This window comes from Oryza sativa, chromosome 7 (assembly GCF_034140825.1).
Source record: "Oryza sativa Japonica Group chromosome 7, ASM3414082v1".
Taxonomy (NCBI): Eukaryota; Viridiplantae; Streptophyta; class Magnoliopsida; order Poales; family Poaceae; genus Oryza; species Oryza sativa.
In genome coordinates, this window is record NC_089041.1 from 17687214 (window position 1) to 17705706 (window position 18493).

The 18493-nt window shown below is 39.0% G+C and overlaps 2 protein-coding genes across 2 annotated transcripts; one reads left to right on the plus strand and one right to left on the minus strand.

Annotated features, from left to right (window-relative positions):
• Nucleotides 1-2432: 2432 nt before the first annotated feature.
• LOC4343235 (disease resistance protein RGA2) lies at nucleotides 2433-7062 on the plus strand. Its single transcript, XM_015792495.3, has 2 exons — nucleotides 2433-2783; nucleotides 3425-7062. Exons 1-2 carry the CDS (start codon nucleotides 2484-2486, stop codon nucleotides 6491-6493), a joined length of 3369 nt encoding a protein of 1122 aa, XP_015647981.1. The 5' UTR covers nucleotides 2433-2483; the 3' UTR covers nucleotides 6494-7062.
• A 763-nt stretch (nucleotides 7063-7825) lies between these two features.
• LOC4343236 (putative disease resistance protein RGA3) lies at nucleotides 7826-13478 on the minus strand. Its single transcript, XM_015792203.3, has 4 exons — nucleotides 13318-13478; nucleotides 13130-13201; nucleotides 12442-12748; nucleotides 7826-11204 (listed from the first exon to the last, which is right to left on the minus strand). Exons 3-4 carry the CDS (start codon nucleotides 12724-12726, stop codon nucleotides 8247-8249), a joined length of 3243 nt encoding a protein of 1080 aa, XP_015647689.1. The 5' UTR covers nucleotides 12727-12748; nucleotides 13130-13201; nucleotides 13318-13478; the 3' UTR covers nucleotides 7826-8246.
• Nucleotides 13479-18493: the final 5015 nt, after the last annotated feature.

Here is an 18493-nt window from a genome sequence, read left to right on the forward strand (position 1 = left end):
AACTTCTCCACAAGGAGATTACAAAGGTTGCCTAAGGTTGGGCAACTTGCAAAATAGCAGGCAAAGCATGACAAGAAAACTATTATGACAAGAAAGTTATTAGGAGAAGAGGTTCTTGCTTTATGTCAGCATGTTTATTGGCCTCCCTTGGAATCCATCTGATTGCGATTTGTTTACCTGCAGATAAAGCATGCAATTCAAAGAGTAATGATCTCAAAGACCAATTGTCTTGGTTGAGCAATGAAATCTTGCTGCTGTAAGGTTGAGACTAAAGTTTTATTGTCTGACAGGAAAAATGTATGCTGTAACTGTAAAGCCAAGCAAAATTTTGTAACCTGAAACAAATGCTGCAAGATCAACAAGAGGAGAAGTAAAGCTCTTCGAACGTGCTTTTATTAAGGTTACTGCGTGTGAACCAGGATCATGTATAAAAATGCCAAAATCTGATATATTAATTTTCCAAGAAGCATCAACATAACAAAGAGTACAGTACCTGAAGGGATAATCAAGTTAACATAAGGAGAATGTTGTTCAGTTTGTGTTACCTCCGAAGAATCATGTTGTGTTTGATGAACACTATTATAACTTTGCACCATGGAGATGGTTGCATTACAAACCTGAAAAGGCTCCCAATTTTTTGCTTTAAAATTATGATCATTCATAGCTTTTCAAATTTGCCAAAGCATAATAGCAATTTTTTGAAGGGCATTATCTGTGGACATAGTAGCTAGGAGGTAAGAATAATATCATACATAGATGTCATCAAGCTAAGAGCATCCGTTTTATGTTGAAAATCAAAGATAAACCAAACTAGTCTACTAAAGCAACAGTGCAAAAAGATATGAGTTTCGTTTTGTTGTTGACCGCATGTGGAACAAGTAGGTTCAATGTCCTTGATTCTAGAATGAAGAGTAACAGCAGTAGGTAAAGCGTTTCTGAAAAGTGTCCAAAGAAGAATTTTAACTATAGGAGAAATTGTCTTATTTTTCCAAGCAGATTTAATAAGATTGATAACTAAGGAAGGAATAGGATGATGATTATAATGGAAAGACTTGAAAACTTCTTTGTAAGCACTTTTAGTATTACACTCAGCAGAAGAAGTGTGAATCCAACAAAGCTTATCTTCTGTATCCTGATGAATTACTCTTACATGGGATATAGAATTTGTAGCCTCCTTAGCAAAGACTTGAGAAATTTTATCAAAGTCATAATTTTTGTTTTGACCCCACAAGCCATCGAAGGTAAATGATTAGGAATATTAGTCGGATTTAAGGATCATGAATAATTTCTCAAATAGAACACTAGGGTTGATTCTAAATAGAAACCTAACCTTTAGAAATTTGCCCAATACATGAAGTGAAAAGGTATTTTCGGATTTTAGAAATGGAAGACCAGAGAGTTGACTGGGAAACATTAAAAGGAGCTTTCCAAAAGGAAGCATTGTTGAAATATTTGGTTTTGAGAATAGAGGAGACTAGGCCCCCTTTTTTTTTTCTTAACTCCAAACTTTAACTTTCTTGTTTTCCATTAGCACACCTTTTAAGTTGTTAAATGGTGCATTTTTTTTAAAAAAGTTTCTATATAGAAGTTCTTTTAAAAACAAATAAATCTATTTTAAAATTTATAATAAATAATACTTAATCAATTATGTGCTAATGAGGTTTCTCGTTTAATTGCATAACATGTACTTTGTATAGATAATTGCTTAAACAGTGAAGAAGTGATTTAGGTGCTGACATTTTTCAGTTGCAAGGCAAGTCCTACCTCCCTCTTTCTTTGATCACTTTGAACCTATGTTTTGGAGGTTATTAAAAATGTTGGCAAATCTTGCATGTCGATTGTACATTAATAAATTAAAATTTTGTTAAATTTGTTAGACAAACTCCTATTATTTGCATTATCGCCTTAACCCCACATATATCCATATCCCTCATTCCTAACCTTAGGAATCATATTCTATTACTATTACTACTTGGAATATGAGTTATATTGTCACTAGTTTACTATATTGCTTAGCCATGCTTAGAATGGTTTTACTTATCACTTGGACTCATATTAACATAAAAAATGATTTTATTAAGATTCTGAACAGAGTTGAATAAATGAAGTATTTGACAAATAAAATGATGGAAAATGAATTTTAGATTTGGGGCACATATGATGAACAAAAATCAATCTCCAAAACACCACACGTGGAACGGAGCCTAAATCATTAGGTTTAGAAACAATTCTCCAACACAGACTGTTTGAGTGAGAAGACCTCGATTAAACAGCCAAAAGGACGGACAGCCATTTATCGGTTACTCCGACCAAAAAAATAAAATAAATCAGGAAACAGTCTCTGCTTGCTTGCGTAAGCTGACGACAGCCACGACCCAATCTTCGCTGCGGTTGACTTTAAATTAAAACGACGTGGACGCCAACAAGCTCTCGTTTCCTCCGATCGACTAGCCGGCGTTGGAAGCCACGCCACCGCCGCCGCCATGATCGCCACGGCGGCGCTGCCGCCCGCCGCGCGCTCGGCGGAGGCGCTCGCCGCGGAGGTCGGCGGCCACGCCCACGCGGCGGCGGACGAGCTGCGGGGGCTCGCGCGGAGGCTCGACGCCGTGGGGGCGGCCGCGGCGGGGGCCGAGGCGAGGGAGGCCCGCGACGCCGGCGCCAGGGCGTGGCTGCGGGAGATTCTCGACGCGCTGTACGAGCTCGGGGACGCCCGCGACGACTTCCGCCGCGCCGCGGACGCCGCCGCCAGGCCCAGGAGGCAGCAGGAGGAGGGACGGAGATCGGTATGGCCTTCTTCTAATCTTTCGATCCCCTTGATGAATTGTGAGTTTGAAAAATGCTACTCTCAAATGAATTTGGGAATTTGAAATGCTTTGCTCAAACGAATACATGTGCGCTGCCGCCTTCTAGTTTATACCTCTACCGATAGAGCCATTTCCAGTTACTACTTTTAGATCCTGAAACACATTGGAAATTTCTTAACATTTCTATGAAAATCTTGGAAATGTATCATGCAGTCTCAGTTCTGGCTTCAACATACGCCTTGATTGACTTACTTCACACATGCAATTCTTTGGGGAGTAATTCGTTACTTCTAATATCACGCAAGTGCAAATCAAAAGTTTAGCCATTGTTGCAAGAACAATATTTTAAGTGCATAAAGCCTTGTCAAACAATTCATGGCAATGGGTTTTTTAAGTATGATGCAAATGTGGTGCCATGAAAATTCAGCCTACTTGTGCTCGTTCTCAGCTAATTTGATATTATACTTCCTGATGATAACCTCCTGTGCTCAAGCCCTCAACTGTAACATTTCCAAGAATGAACAGATGAAATATTAGCATCTCCATGTTTTCTTTTGATTTCTTTAAACATTTTACCCTTTCGATCGCACTAACTATAAATGCAATCTTACTATCAACAGTTTCTCCACTGGTTTACGATACCACCAAACCTTTATGGGATGCGATACAAGACTTTAAAAACCAGTATCAACAGTCTGAATATGAAAATGGATGGCATTTTACAGAAGGGCTCTGAATTAGGTCTTCTACCAATCGATCAGGAGATCCTGAATGAAAGGTCTGAAATCTCTTTGGAAGTGATACCTGATGATTACATTGTGGGTGACATTGAAAATGAAGCAAACAAATTGATTGATATATTGACAGACAGGAAAAGTGCGAAGACACTTGTTGCCATAGTTGGTGGTAGTGGAACAGGCAAAACTACACTGGCATGGAAGATACATGATGATCATCGCACAAGAAATGCTTTTGGTATGATCGTGTGGGTTAGTGTTTTCAATGACTTTGATGATATTGGATTGTTGTCTGCAATTGTAACTGCTGCTGGCGGAAATCCTAAAGAAGCAAAAAACAGGACGCAGCTTGAGTTAATGCTGGCTTCCATGCTTAAAGGAAAGAGATTCTTGCTGGTGCTTGATGATGTGCGGGGTCATCAAATTGAAGAAAATTCCCTAGAAGCTCATTGGCATGTTTGTGGTCATGGAAGTAGAATTTTGATCACTACTCGAGATGAGAATGTTGCAACAAAACTAAATGCTTCTTACATCCACCAGGTAAAGGAATTGAGTTTTCAGAACTGTTGGTCCCTGCTTTGCTGTAATGCATGCCTTGATGAGAACCTTCATGGAAACACTTTAAGGAATATAGGGATAATGATTATCCAAAAGTGTAAGAAGATTCCAATGGCTGTTAAGATTATCGGCGCTGTTCTAAGAAGAAAGGAGCAAACCCAAGAATCCTGGCAGAGAGTTTATGAGTTTGAAGGATGGTCTTTTGATGACCTTCGGGGTGATGTTCAAGGCTTAACTGGGGCCATATATTTGGGCTACCATGATTTGCCGTCTCATCTGAAACAATGTCTTCTTTATTTATCACTCTTTCCTGAAGGCTCTACCATCAGGCAGCAGTTTGTTACTCAACTGTGGATTTCAGAAGGTTTGATTGATCGACAAGATGACTGTAGTGCTGAAAAGATCGCAGAGGAGTATTATGAGGAGTTGATATCAAGAAATTTTCTGCAGCTGGAGACTGGAAATCGCGATATAACTAGGTGCACAATGCATGATCAAATTAGATCCTTTTTGCAGTTCTTTGTTAAAGATAAAATTTGCTCTGGTGAAGTGAAACCTGGCACCAATGGAACTTCTAGTGAAGGACTGAGACATGTGTGGATTAGCGGCACCAGTACAACAACTAACCTCGAAGAAACTGTGACCAGCTTGAAGACAGTTATTCTCTACAAGAACCCATTGAGAAATCAAGGGTTAGACAAGCTATTTAAGGGGCTCAAATATTTGCATGTGCTGGACCTTGGTGGTACTGAAATTAGGTACATCCCAAGGACACTGGAATTTCTTGTTCACCTTAGGCTCCTAAATCTTTCATTAACCCGAATTACAGAACTTCCAGAGTCCATTAGTTATCTCAGAAATCTACAATTCTTGGGTCTCCGGTACTGCAATTGGCTACACACCCTTCCGAAGGGAATTGGCAACTTGCATAGATTACAAACTCTCGATCTTCGAGGGACTAGTTTGCATCAAGTCCTGCCAAGTTTGGTAAATCTGAAGCAGCTCTCTACGCTGCACGGTTTCACAGTAAATCGAACACCCATACCTGAGGATGATCCGAGTGGGTGGCCTCTTGAAAACCTAAAAGATTTGAATGCATTGAGAAGCCTGCAGATACTGAAGATGGAAAAAGTATCAGACTTTTCAAGGGTGAAAGAAGCAATGCTAGAGATGAAATCTCAACTTAAGGACCTTGAAATATGTTGTAGCAATGATGATAGACTGGCTGAAGCACGAGAGGATGATTCTAGGACGCTGAAACAGATATTTGATTCACTTTCTCCTCCACAGTGTCTGAAATCTCTCAAAATAGTGAGCTATTATGCAAGACACTTTCCCAATTGGCTTCCTTGCCTCACAAATCTCCAGCGGCTTGTTCTTAGTGATTGCAAATTCTGTGAGCATATGCCTGACCTGTCCAAGCTAAATCAACTGAAGTTCCTTACCATAACTGGATGCTCTAAGTTGCTTACAGTGGAGCAAGAGTCCACAGGTGTCACACAGGCATTTCCCAAGTTGGAGCAGTTGCACCTCAAAGATATGCCAAAGCTAGTATCATGGATAGGATTTGCATCTGGTGATATGCCCTCCCTTGTGAAATTTTGTCTCGAAAGTTGTCCCAAGTTGAAGTGTCTCCCAGAAGGCCTCAAGTACTCCAGAGTCCTAAGAAGTGTGCAAATACGACATGCTGATAGCCTTGAGGTCATTCAGGACTTACCTGTGCTAAAAGAATTGAATGTCCAAGCCTGCAATGAGCTCAAGATAGTCTCAAACCTTCCATTACTCGAAGTGTTAACAATCCGCAGATGCCCTAGATTGGATGATGTCAGTGGTGTTCACTATCTAAGTCATGTCTGCATCACAGATAAAGAACTGAGGAAATTACCAGATTGGTTGTCAATACATGCACCAGTGCTTCAGACATTCAATATAGTCGGCGTATCAGAATTGCTTGATAGATTACTTCCCAATGGTGAAGACTGGGAAATCATTCGTCAAATTGACAAAGTTTATGCTAACTTACTTGATGAATCACCATTCTTCACTTACACAAAGAGCTCTGGTGATTTCCATGTCGATCAAAGAATTGGAGAAATAAACAAACCACCTGTTGTGTTAGGACATGGAACTGCAGTCGGAGGCTTGAGCATTCCTGATCACTCTGTTGAGATAAGCTCTCAAATTGGTGTGTCTAGAGTACCTATGAACCGAATATCCACACTGAGGTGGGTCGTAAGGAGTTACCTTGTTCCGTACCTTATCATGGTTATGGTTGTTATGCAATTTCTTTCGTATTATCTACACAACAGGTCAACTAGGGAGATCTGGCTGGTTCAGACCCTTTTCATCTTCTTCGCGACAGTGTTTTTGCTTCTGCTTGTATTTCTGGACTGATGGTTTTCTCCTACCAAAATTGGAGAGATGAGACCAGTGAAGAAACAGAGTTTTTTTTTCTACCATAATTGGGAAAATGAGACAGCTGGCCCAAGAGACAGATAGTTACAATGAACTTCATAATAGTGGGCATAATCATGTATCTCCTACAGTTGGGGGTGTGCTGCAATTGATTCATGCTTGCTTGGTGGAAGGAAACAATGAAAACAGTGCCTTCAACAACAAAAATCAAGAGAAATGTTGCCTCAAATATTGAAGTTGTGATGTGAGATTTGTTAATAAAAGGGTGCAATATCTTATTGTCATTCTTAAATGAGCCAAGAAAAACAGATTCTGCCAGCCTCTCGCAGTTGGTTTGATTAGTTGTATACTTGTATTGTATTGTTGTATGCACAGTTTAGGTTATAGTGCTCTTTCATATATAGTTTGTAGTGTTTGACTTGCCCTTTTTCAAAGAGATCATAGGGGGTTGTGATGCCTACAGAAATTGATTTGTTTTGTTTAGGGCACAGAAATTGATTTGTTGTATATTTGTATACAAAAATAAGGGTGAATAAACAATTTGTTCCTCCCAAGTTTAGCTCAGGGATGAATTTGGTCTCACATATTTGGACAAAATAGAGCATTAAGAGTCAAATTGACTATGGTGCAAAACTTAGGGGGGAATAAATTAGCCATTCTCCCTAAAAATAAAACAAAACCATGGAGAGCCTTGCAATTAAGTTGTCATCTTTTGTCCTGTGTACTTTCTGTTATATATTCTTCAATGTTGAATTCGATTCCGTCGATAATCGTGACCAAATATTGTATGACACTGGATATTATTACCCGTCATCGTCACAGTGGTTTTCAGATTTTATATGACGTCCATATGCGTAGTTTTAATAGATAAATCTTCAGTATTTAGCTTGCTGCCTGTCAACAGATATTCTCTCTATTACCTATAAGGCTTTATCATAGTAAGCAAAATACATGAGCAAAACTAAAACTCTTCATGGAGTTTTCTGTAACATTCTTTTTCAAGTTGCTCACACACCTCAAGTAAAACTCTGTAAATTTTAGCTCACAGATAACTCAATAATACAACAATTAATGTGTCAAATAGGATAAAGGTGTAGTGACAAAACATAAGATTTTACAGTCATATTTTAAACCATTTCCATATGGTGGAATTCTTTTTCACCAATACATTAGCTTAGATTTTTATAAACCGTGCCAATTCAAGCAAAACATTAATATTTGAAAGCTGTAAGTAAATTGTGACAATCAGTGCAAGTTTCAGAAGTTACCATACAGTAGAGCCTGGGACCATGAGAACAGAAACAATGAAGGTACAAAAACTTGAGCTATTATTTTCATCACAAAATATGGAGTCAAAGAAAAAGTACATTAATCAATCTCTTAGCTCCACATAGCAAAAATATATTGCTTTACAATACAAAGATGCACTTGTTCAAACAAAGTATATGATCTTATTTTATTTGCTCTAAAAATGAGGTAGAGGCACACAAATATTTTTCTAGTGGTGTAACCATTGACAAAAGTACATATTACACAGTCCAACCTAATGGGTGCAGAACAAATTGGAGCTTAGAAAATATTGAAAAGAAAGGAATATGGACTAGTTGAAACTATTTTTCAAATAGGCTACAAGAACAAACACAGGTACAAGATGAATTTTTTGCCAACAAAATGGTACATCAGAAGGTCATGGAATAATCATCAATATTTACTCTGCCTGAACTGACTGAATTCAATGTGAAGAAGCATGCGTGGTTGACAAGAAAAACAAGTGGGCAGCAACAAACAGAAGAACTGCGAAAAGTTCAGTCCTCACCCATGACTGACTCCTGGATCGGCCTATTTCTATTCGCTTGTTTCTCCTTATATTTTCTTCTGGTACAATAACATCATTGCTCGGCGTAATAGAAGGCATAACGAAGCTCTGTGAACTGTATAAAGATCGTGCAAGGGACCTTGCGCTTCTATGGAAGTTGCTGTTACTTTTGGTGTAAGAGAAGTAGAAAGTATCGTCTGGCAGATAGGCAAAGACATGATCGGCATGTTGAATGGCGGACCAATATGTGCTACTGGCAGAGGAGCATTTATCTAGTAGCTCTTCAGTCCCAATTATATCCAATCTCTTGAGAACGAATGGCTGTTGTGGCTGCAACCATTGTGGCAACTCAGTTGAATTTCTGTCATCTGAATGCACAGCGCGTAATGAAGGGACACCATGTACCACTTTCAAAACCAAGCAATGCACAACTTTCAAATCTTCAAGACTTTCGAGATTTAAGATCCTCTTCAGTTTTTTGTTCCTGTGAACTTCAAGTTCTCTAAGTGAAGGCAGATTCTCAATTGTTTTGAGGCTGTCAGCATGATCTATGCGCAAGCTTCTCAGTGCAGTACAATGCTCAAGCCAGCGAGGAAGTGAATCCAGCTTGGGGCATCTTTCAAGCCTGAAATCCACTAGTGAAGGCATATCTCCTTCTTCGATACCTGACCATGACTTCAAGTTGCTCATCTCGCTGATGAGCAACTGTTCCAGCTTGGGAAATGCCACTCCATTATCTGGTTTTCCGCGAAGTTCAGGGCCAATGGTAGCTGACAAATTAGAATCGATTATTGCAAGGTATTTTAGATTACTCATCTGGCCCAGAGATGGCAGCTGCGAGCAATGTGAACAACCATCAATGGTTAGCCTCTGCAACTCTGATAGACCGGGAAAGGATAGCCAAGATGGAAATTCATGTCCATAATAATTTGCCATCTTGATAGACACAACAGAAGGTGCTGGCGCCAGTTCTTCAAAAACATCTTTAATATTCTCGGCTCTACCTATCTGTGTTGTTTGCTCATCAATGCTGCAGCATAACTCAAGCTCTTTGAGGTGACGCTTTTCTCGCAATGCCGATTGTTTTGCACCTTCCGCATTTAATTCCCTCTCTATCCGTAACATCTGGAGGCTTGTCAGCTTAGATAAGGAACTCAGCTCCTGAAAAGGCCAGCCACATTTATTTTGTGTACCACTTGGGCTTACAAGGAAACCTTGTAGGCAGTTGAGTTCTCTCATCTGGGAGAATTTAAATGAAACAATATTTAGTCCAGCACCTGACATGTCAAGGCTTCTCAAGTTTTTTAGCCGGCCAACAGATTCTGGGAGAGAATTAAGACGAATGCAGTTCCTGAGGATTAAGAAGCGCAACATCCTCAGATTCTCAATACTACCAGGAATTTCTCTAATTTGAGTGTTGGCAAAACTAAGATATCTAAGGTGTGCCATCCGTCCCAAACTCGCAGTAACACAGTCGATCTGTGTATTTCCAAGGTCTAGAACTCTTAAGTGTGTGAACTTTAGGAAAATATCACTCAAGGCCCTATCATTTAGCGTACCCCCAGATAGGAGAAGTGTCCTCAAGTTCCTGAGCTTTTTAAGACCATTTCTAATGGATTCTACACCTCCATTTGTAACAGACAAACGGCATGGTTTGAAAACATCACCTATATCTTGAGGGTTGCCAGTAAAGTTTTCATCTTGTGACTGAAGGAGTGCAAATGATCTGAAAAGATGAGGCATCTTTGATCCCACCACATCGCAAGCTTCATTCTCTGGGAGAAGAAGGCCTCTTCCTAACAATTCATCATAACATCTTTCAGCTTCTTCTTCAACTGTTGCAGAGTGCCTCTGTGTTGAGTTTGTCTGGGTCACAATGAATCCCTCCGCGATCCACTGCTGGGTGATGCACTGCCGCTCGATAACAGATCCCTCTGGGTACAACGCACAGTACAGAAAACACCTCTTAAGGTAATATGGCAGTTCCAGGTAGCTCATGTTAATAGTGCTCCGTATCCTTGCAGAAATGCCACAGAAATCGCTCGAGTAGACTCTTCCCCATTCATCCTCCTTATGATCCACATCCCGTAGATGGCATCCAATCCTCCTTATTGCCATTGGAAGGCCATTGCACTTTTGCACGATTCGTCTTCCCATGTCCTGCATGTTGCCAGCACCCTCATCAAGAAAGGCCCTTGTACGAAGCAACCACCAACCATCATCCTCATTCAGCATCTTCACACGGTGAAGATGGATAGCCCCCATCCTCCTAGCAACACGCTCATCCCGGGTTGTCACAAGGACTCTACTGCCAGGGGCGCCATGTTGGGCTTGTATCTCTAGCCGCCCATCCCAAACATTCTCTCCCCATACATCATCAATGACCAGCAGGAACCTCTTATCTTGTAAATATGATAGCAACAGTGCTTGTTGTTCTGCAATTTCTGCTTTACTGAACATCCCATCAGACCACATTGTTAAGTGCCGCAAATCTTTGGAGACGTGTACCCATAGCCTGGTCTCAAACATGGCTGCTGCCTTATGGTATACTTTACGAGCAAGGGTAGTCTTGCCTACTCCAATAGTTCCTATGATAGCAAACAAAGGACAAGTAGTATTATAGTCTCTGGTTAGCAGCTGTATGAGATTATCGGAGTCATTCTCAACCTCTCTGCCTACGATATCAGGCTCAAGATGTGGAGCAACATCAAGATCTAATCTGATTTGATCTTCTGCCACTGGATTCAGATGGAGCAGTGTACTCTCTGATCTAATGCTCTCCAGTTCCTGATTTAGTTCATGTATATCATTTGCTATAATGTAGTCAACAGCGACATCTCTGCAGCACTTAAAAAGCGATGAAGGATTGCACTCCTGCACAGAGATTGTAAATTTAATTCATGTTTGAATAACTAGATAGTGCAAAATATGAAGATAATATGAAAAATGTACTACAGAATTTTCTCCTTGAGACTGGAATCAGCAAGATAAGCACATTAGGCTATTTCCTGGTGAATAACATATAAATTTATGCAATGCAAATTAAGATAAGGTACTATCTTTACTCGCGGTTCATATGCCAATTCCAGTGATCTTGGCCTCTTGACAGGAAAAAGGAAAAGAGCACTACCAGTTCTACTGACTAGGACTGGTAGATGTCATACTGATTAAGAAGTGATTTCATACTTTCTTTTTTATGTAGTCTTAATGCTAATGATTTTATCATTTTAAAGGACCAAAAACAGTAGTTTTATCCCTTAAAGAAAAAACACAGTAGTTCTACCAAAAAAAAAAGACGAATCAAATAAAAATAGCAAACCTGAACTACCAGCTAAGGTCTGGTAATATTTCAAATAATCTTTCTGTCATCCAAACTATCAACAACATGTGGCCACAGAAGCAGATGTTAGCAGTACACATATATGTTAAGGTATATTTAGGATATGCAGCCCAAATTGCCTTTGATTAAATATTAGTTCGCTACCACAGGAACTATTGGAGTGTTATTAAGTATTAGTTGTAGAGAATGTTGGTTACGATAGAGTGAATGGTTGTTTTTGCTAGACACATGTATATTCAGTACACAGTTCGTGGTCTTACATGTCTTAATAACCATTCATAGATTTATAGAAACTAAAAAAAAAGAGTGTACTGAATACTGATACTAATATCTGTTAAAATTTCAGCAGAAATAACACACTAGTTTCCTATATATCTGCAATAAGAAACTGGACTGAGTCTGAAATGTGTCCAAAAGTCCATCATACATTTGTGGTGATTGATTGGAGCATTCCTAGAAGGACCGAGACAAGCTGAATAATGCCCGTTGCCTCCAACCCCATCTAAAAGTTGAGGCTATACACATTATGTTGGCATATTTGAGTATCCTTAGACAACAGTGAGCCCTCAAAGGCTCAAAGCTCACAATATTCAAATACATTGTATGCAAGCATTTTTTTTTTTGGACAAGCATTGGAAATGGTCTTCAATGAAATTACAAATCTAAATAAGCTAAAAATAATTATCAACAAAAGCAGAAAGGAAAATAACAATTTGGAGAAATATGTTCCCGGGGTTAAAACAAAATTGATGAAGATTTGAGAAATATAACCTGTGGTTGGAACATTTGGAGCCTCTCTTGTTCAATCCTGCAGCGGTCAATTATGTTTTCTGCCTCATAAGCTATTCCTCTCAACTGCTTCAACCAATCCCTTGTGGTTTCATACTGCACAACTGTCTGCTCAGCATCCCTGATGATAGCCGACATGGTCTCAAGCTTCCTCTTAAGCTTGTTGATTTCATTTTTGACGCAGAGCACTTTGGCGATCTCGTTAGCAGCTAACTCACCAAGTGACCTGACAACATCCTTGGTGTAACCAGCTAGAATTGTCTCCATCAAAACTCACTTGAGACTTTCTCTACAGAGAGTCAATAATTCATGCATTATTTCCCCGCAAAAAGAATCATTCTTGCATTAGAAAACAGACATGCAGTAGCTTCTAGCCTTTCTGTTGATGTTCATCAATTATTGATTAACATGTGACAACTAGCAATTCTTTTTCTGAAGGAACTATTAAAATTGATGCAATAAATTAAACAAGCTACATGAGCATTAACACATCAAAGCAGGACAGCAAGTGCAGAGCCACAGCCACATTGCAAGATGCTACTAGTATGCAACAAATGCACTACCATCCGAGATATAATCCTCAATTTCTCAACCAAATTTATTTGGCCAATCCATAGCAACAAAAAGCTAGGTATAGGTACATAAACAAGGAGAGAGTTTGGGGGGACACCTTTCGAAATCTTGAAACCCAGCTCCACCTGCAAACCGCGCCAAGAAACAAACTTGCGCGACGCAGTCGAATCTGCAGGAGGAGAGAAACGGATTGGAACCAAGAAAAGAGAGGGGAGACGATGCAGCAGCAAAGATCAAAGATTTCAGAGAAAAAAAAATTAAAAAAAGAAAAAATTTCAGGCACACCTGGAACCGCAGGATCAGAACGGCGCGGCCGGCGTTGCGCAACGCGGCGAGCAGGAGCGGCTCTTCTGCAATTTCCATTCGATCGCGTCGGCTCCTCGCCCCGCGAAAATTCTTTAATGCTCGGGGAAAGTTCTCCGTGGAGGGGAGTGGCCGGCCGGAGCAAGCTGTGTTCCTGCTGGTTGTTGCTTTCTTTAATTTCTCTCGGTTGACTTGCTTATACACAATTAATTTGCAGTCCACCCCCCTCTATTTGGCAAAACTGCAAAAGGAGTCTAATTTGTGAATAAGCGAATTTACGGCCCCCTTTATTAGCACACCGCGCTACTCCCTATATCCCATAAAAAAATAATCCTAACTATAAATCTGAACACGTACATCATAAAAATTGAGCTTTTCATGTGAGGACATATCCGGTGAAAACAAGCTAAATGTTAGAAACTCGTGAAAATCATACCTAAAGTTTTGTAAATTCATAAAAACATTACTAGAGATAGTTATAGATATGAAAACATTCTCATCAAATCTCAAATTTAAAATCAACTTCGTTTGAGAGAAAAAAAGATAAATTTCGAGTAAATAGTGTCGTGTTACTATTCACCTAAAATTTATCTTTTTTTTTACTTCCAAACGAAGTTGAGTTTGAACAAAAGATTTTGTGAGAATGTATTTCATATTTACACATATTTCTAGTAATTTTTTCATGAATTTAAAAAACTTTTAGACATGATTTTCATGAGTTTCCAATACTTAGCTCGTTTTCACCGGTTATGCTCCCATTATTCAATCTATCTATATTATTCAATCAATCAATCAATCTATTTATCTGTAAAGAACCATGGCACCACATTCATTATGGAGGCTATAAAATCTCACATTAATTGAAGAAAAATAAAAAAATAAATTTTTTAGTAGGAACATAATTTAGAATAGTTAAAATTAGGAAAAAAAATATATATAGAAAGAACAATCCATCTAAAACACAACATGAGATTAATTAAAATTCAAAAAAAATCAAAAATGAAAATAATAATAATCAAAGATCAAGTAGAAATACAACTTACAAATAATTAGAATTTAAAATAAAAATAAAAAATATTAAAAGATCTGGAACACATCACGAAATTAACTAAAATTCAAAATAAACATTAAAATAATTCCGAAATTAGAAAAATAAATATGAGAATTAAATTTATAAATAACTGAGATTCAGAACAAAAGTTTCCATATTAATCAGAGAAAAACAAAATTTAAAGTTCAAATTCGAATGCTATTTAGAAATAACTAAAATTCAGAATAAAAATAAGGTATATCAAAAGGACCGTTTATCTAAAACACAACAGGAGATCAAAATTTTGAAATAAAAAATAAAATTAAATATAAAATTACAAAAAGAAAAATTGAGAGTTAAAGTAGTAATATAATTTAGAAATAACTTGAAAATCATAATAAAATATAAGAAATATTTAAAAAAAAGGAAAAAAAGAACCATATAGAACACAACATTTTTAACTAAAATTCAAAATAATAAATAATATATTAGTTGTCGATTCGACAACTGCGTCACGTCGAAAGACGCGGTTCTCTCAAGAGTGGTTGGAAATAAAGACAATTGTATTGCTTAGTAAAATTTTTTCAGATCCCCCTGTTACCTGGCCCTAGGGGGCTACTTATATCACTATTACAGACTCTCTCTTTAGGGTTTAGTTTTTACAGGGGAATTTATATGGTTATCCATATGATAGGGACATTATTATGGGCATATAGTGTCTTTTGCTTGTATGGGCTCCTAATGGGCCAAGTGACTCGGCCCAGTCCTTGGCGAAGCCTCCGGAAGGCGTGTCGACTCGCTGGACGTTCTCCTGGCGAGGTCCGATATTTGGCGAAACCTATGCCCTCCGTGGCTAGGCCTACGCCTCGCAGCCTTCGACCGTATGTCCCTCCGGAAGGGTCCACCTTTGGCGAAGCTTGTAAACTCCATGCCACGGCTTTCGCCATGTGGCTTTCGCCTATGCTGTCTCTTTGACCTTTGTCGCTTGCCTCCGGCCCGCGTCTTTGCTTATGTCCTTGGTTTCGGTAGGCCCGGCCGAAGGTCCTCGTGGTATACCTCCAACAATATTATATTACAAAGAGGACAAGTCTAGAGGCGGCAAAGGAGTGGGGCAATGTCGGATAGCAAGACTTCTAAAATCTATAAAAAGGAAAACTGAACAACGATCAGGTTTGAGTTTTAAAATCCTAATGATACTAATAAATAGTATGGGCAACATGCTGGCCATTAAAAAGTAAGGTCATGGAAGTTTATAGGACATCTAAAACTATAAAAAAAGAACCCCAATAATAATTAGGTTAGATGTTTAAATTCTAAAAAAAAAGAGGATGGGTGGCGGGCAAGTCGTAAATGAGTAGGGTGGTGCCTGTTGACGAAACTTCTAGAAATTAAAAAAATGAACCCTAACAATGATTATTATTATATGTTTAAAACCCAAATGACCATAAATAGGAGGGGTATCGGATGAACCGTAAAGGAATAGGTTGTCGTTTGATGGAATTTCTAAAAACTATAAAAAGGGAACCTAACGAGACCATGAACTCTATAAATTACAAGTCAGTTTTTAAAGGTCTCAAGGAGAATAGAAGCCATGGTGACCAAGTAAGCAAATATAGGGAAGGAAAATGAGTAAAGGGTGATGGTTTGTGTGACTTTCAAAAGCTATAAAATTGAAAATCTGATGATGATAAGGTTTGATTTTTTAAAATATTCTAAGAAAACGAGATAACTATTTAACAAATGTTTCTAAAAAATTATATGTAGAAAAATTAGATAATTTTGTATCGGTGCTAGCCGCGCAATTACGCAGGCCACCTGCTAGTTATGATCACATGAGTATTAGAAATTAATGCGTCGGGATATGTTGAATAAAGTAAAACTCAAGCAGATAATAAGTTGCAACCCGTTTGAACTAAAGTTGCAACTTTTCTATATTATGTAAGTTTAGTCTACATTTTGTGAAATGATAGTGCGTATACATATCTTTGAGGTCCTCAATGTTTTAGGAATATTAAAAGCTTTATGCAATACTAGCTAAAGACCCATACGTTGCAACGAATATTATAAGAGATGAAAGTAAAAATAAAAAATTACAAGTTTATATATATAGCATAGTTAGTTGGTTAGGTATATAGTGTCACTACTGGAGAACCGATCATTGCTGGATGGAGTAAAAACTATATTAGTCCCAGTTTGAATAGGAACCGGGATTAAAGATCATCTTTAGTCCCGGTTTAAAAGCCCAGGGTTACTTTTTAATTTTTAGTCCCAGTTCAATAGCTGTCAGGCCCCCCAACAAACTTTAATCCCGGTTGGTATTACCAACCGGGACTAAAGATTATATATTTAATCCCGGTTGATGATACCAACTGGGACTAAATATCTCTCTCCCATTTCATCGACATCTCTCGCTCTCTCTCTTCATTATTTCCTTATCTTCTCCTCCTCCACTCCTCCTCATCCTTCGTGATTCACCCTTTCATTCCTAGAGCAGGGTATCTCCAATTTGAGTAACCAGCTTGCCATCCTTCTCAACCCACAATTGGAATGGAATTCATCCCGATAATCCTTAGTTAGCTGCCCTGAAGGCGATCCAAACAATAGCAGTATCAGCTCATGGGGATGACCCAGAATCTCTTTCTCTGCTCTGTCGAACCAACCTGCTACCATGTAAACAACTATACCATGACTAGTTGAATTATATTTCCACTTAAGCTTTTTTTTTATTTTTCTTCAATTAATGTTAGGTTTTATAGACTCCACACGGAACGTGGTGCCGTGATTCCTCCTTTTAATGTTATCTGAATATATAGATAGATAGATAGATAGATAGATATATTTGTTTTACCAATGTTGATAACAACTAACTATGTATTATTTGCAAGTCTAGATTAAAAAAATGTTTGTTTCAAATAAAAACAAGAAGCTAGAAAAAGAACATTATAGTAGGAGTAATTAGTTATATACTGATGCTCTAGTATAAAGGAAACAGTGATTTATAGACGTAAGAAAAAGATGAGTCAATTAACAAACGGAGATAGCCCCAAGTAGTATATCATTACTTACCCATGCATAATAAGTCTCTAAAGGCATCATGCTCCATGAAACATCGGCGGGCATCATGCCCTCCTTATTCCGCATATCCAATCGTACCTGTGGATGCCTAAGGAGGTCATAGACAACAATAAAATCTTCAGTACGGACAGCGCTGTGCAGCGCGGTGTCACCTTTGTCGTCCTGCAGATTCAGGATGGATGACAACTCTGACGACCTGCGGACAACATGGCGAACCACTACATAACTCTTGTTCTCAACGGCAGCATGGAGGAAAGTTCGTCCTCTCGCATCTCGCAGGGTAGCACAGTCCGGGCATTTCTCGAGCAGGGCCTTCACGGCCTCCATGCTGCCAGCCGATCGACGCAGCAGCGTGTATGGGGTACTGCCCTTGGTTGTCCGGCTGGTACGCCGTGGACACGTTGGCATCCGGCAGCAGCCTGGTAGCCGATGGCCCTGCCGACATCGACCCTAGGGACGGCAGCCCAGCCATAGATGCGGCCAAGTGAAGAGGGGTGCTCCCGTTGTCATTGTCCCTCTGGCTAGTGAGCTGCTGCATGTCGACGTCGGCCGTCGTCTTCAGTTTCTTATTCTTGAGCCATTCCAAAACCATAGGCAGAGCCTGCAGTGCTGCATCATGCATGCAGGCAGTTGAATATATGTATATACTGGGATCGATCATTTATTTTCTTCCCTTGCATTAATATTAATTTATCGTTTCATTTATTTTCTTACTCCCTCTAATTCACGACCATAAAGAATAAACAGTTCATATATTTTGGCCTTAATTCCCAACGTCCACAAGTGTACCTAATAAGATGAGTGTATGCTACGTCCTACGTACACCCTTCGTTCAAAACATAAGCTATATATAGATAAAGTTTTTTTACATAGTCTCATATACTATACTTTGACTAATAAATTAAGAATTAACATGGTTTAATCTTGGCCCTAGAAAAAGACAGACAGTTCACATTAGGTGAAATCCACTTGGTGGAGTTGAGTCCAACGCACCCGTGATACGTACATGTCGTGAGCCGTGCGATGCAGTCAAGGGAGGTGCCAATATCTACG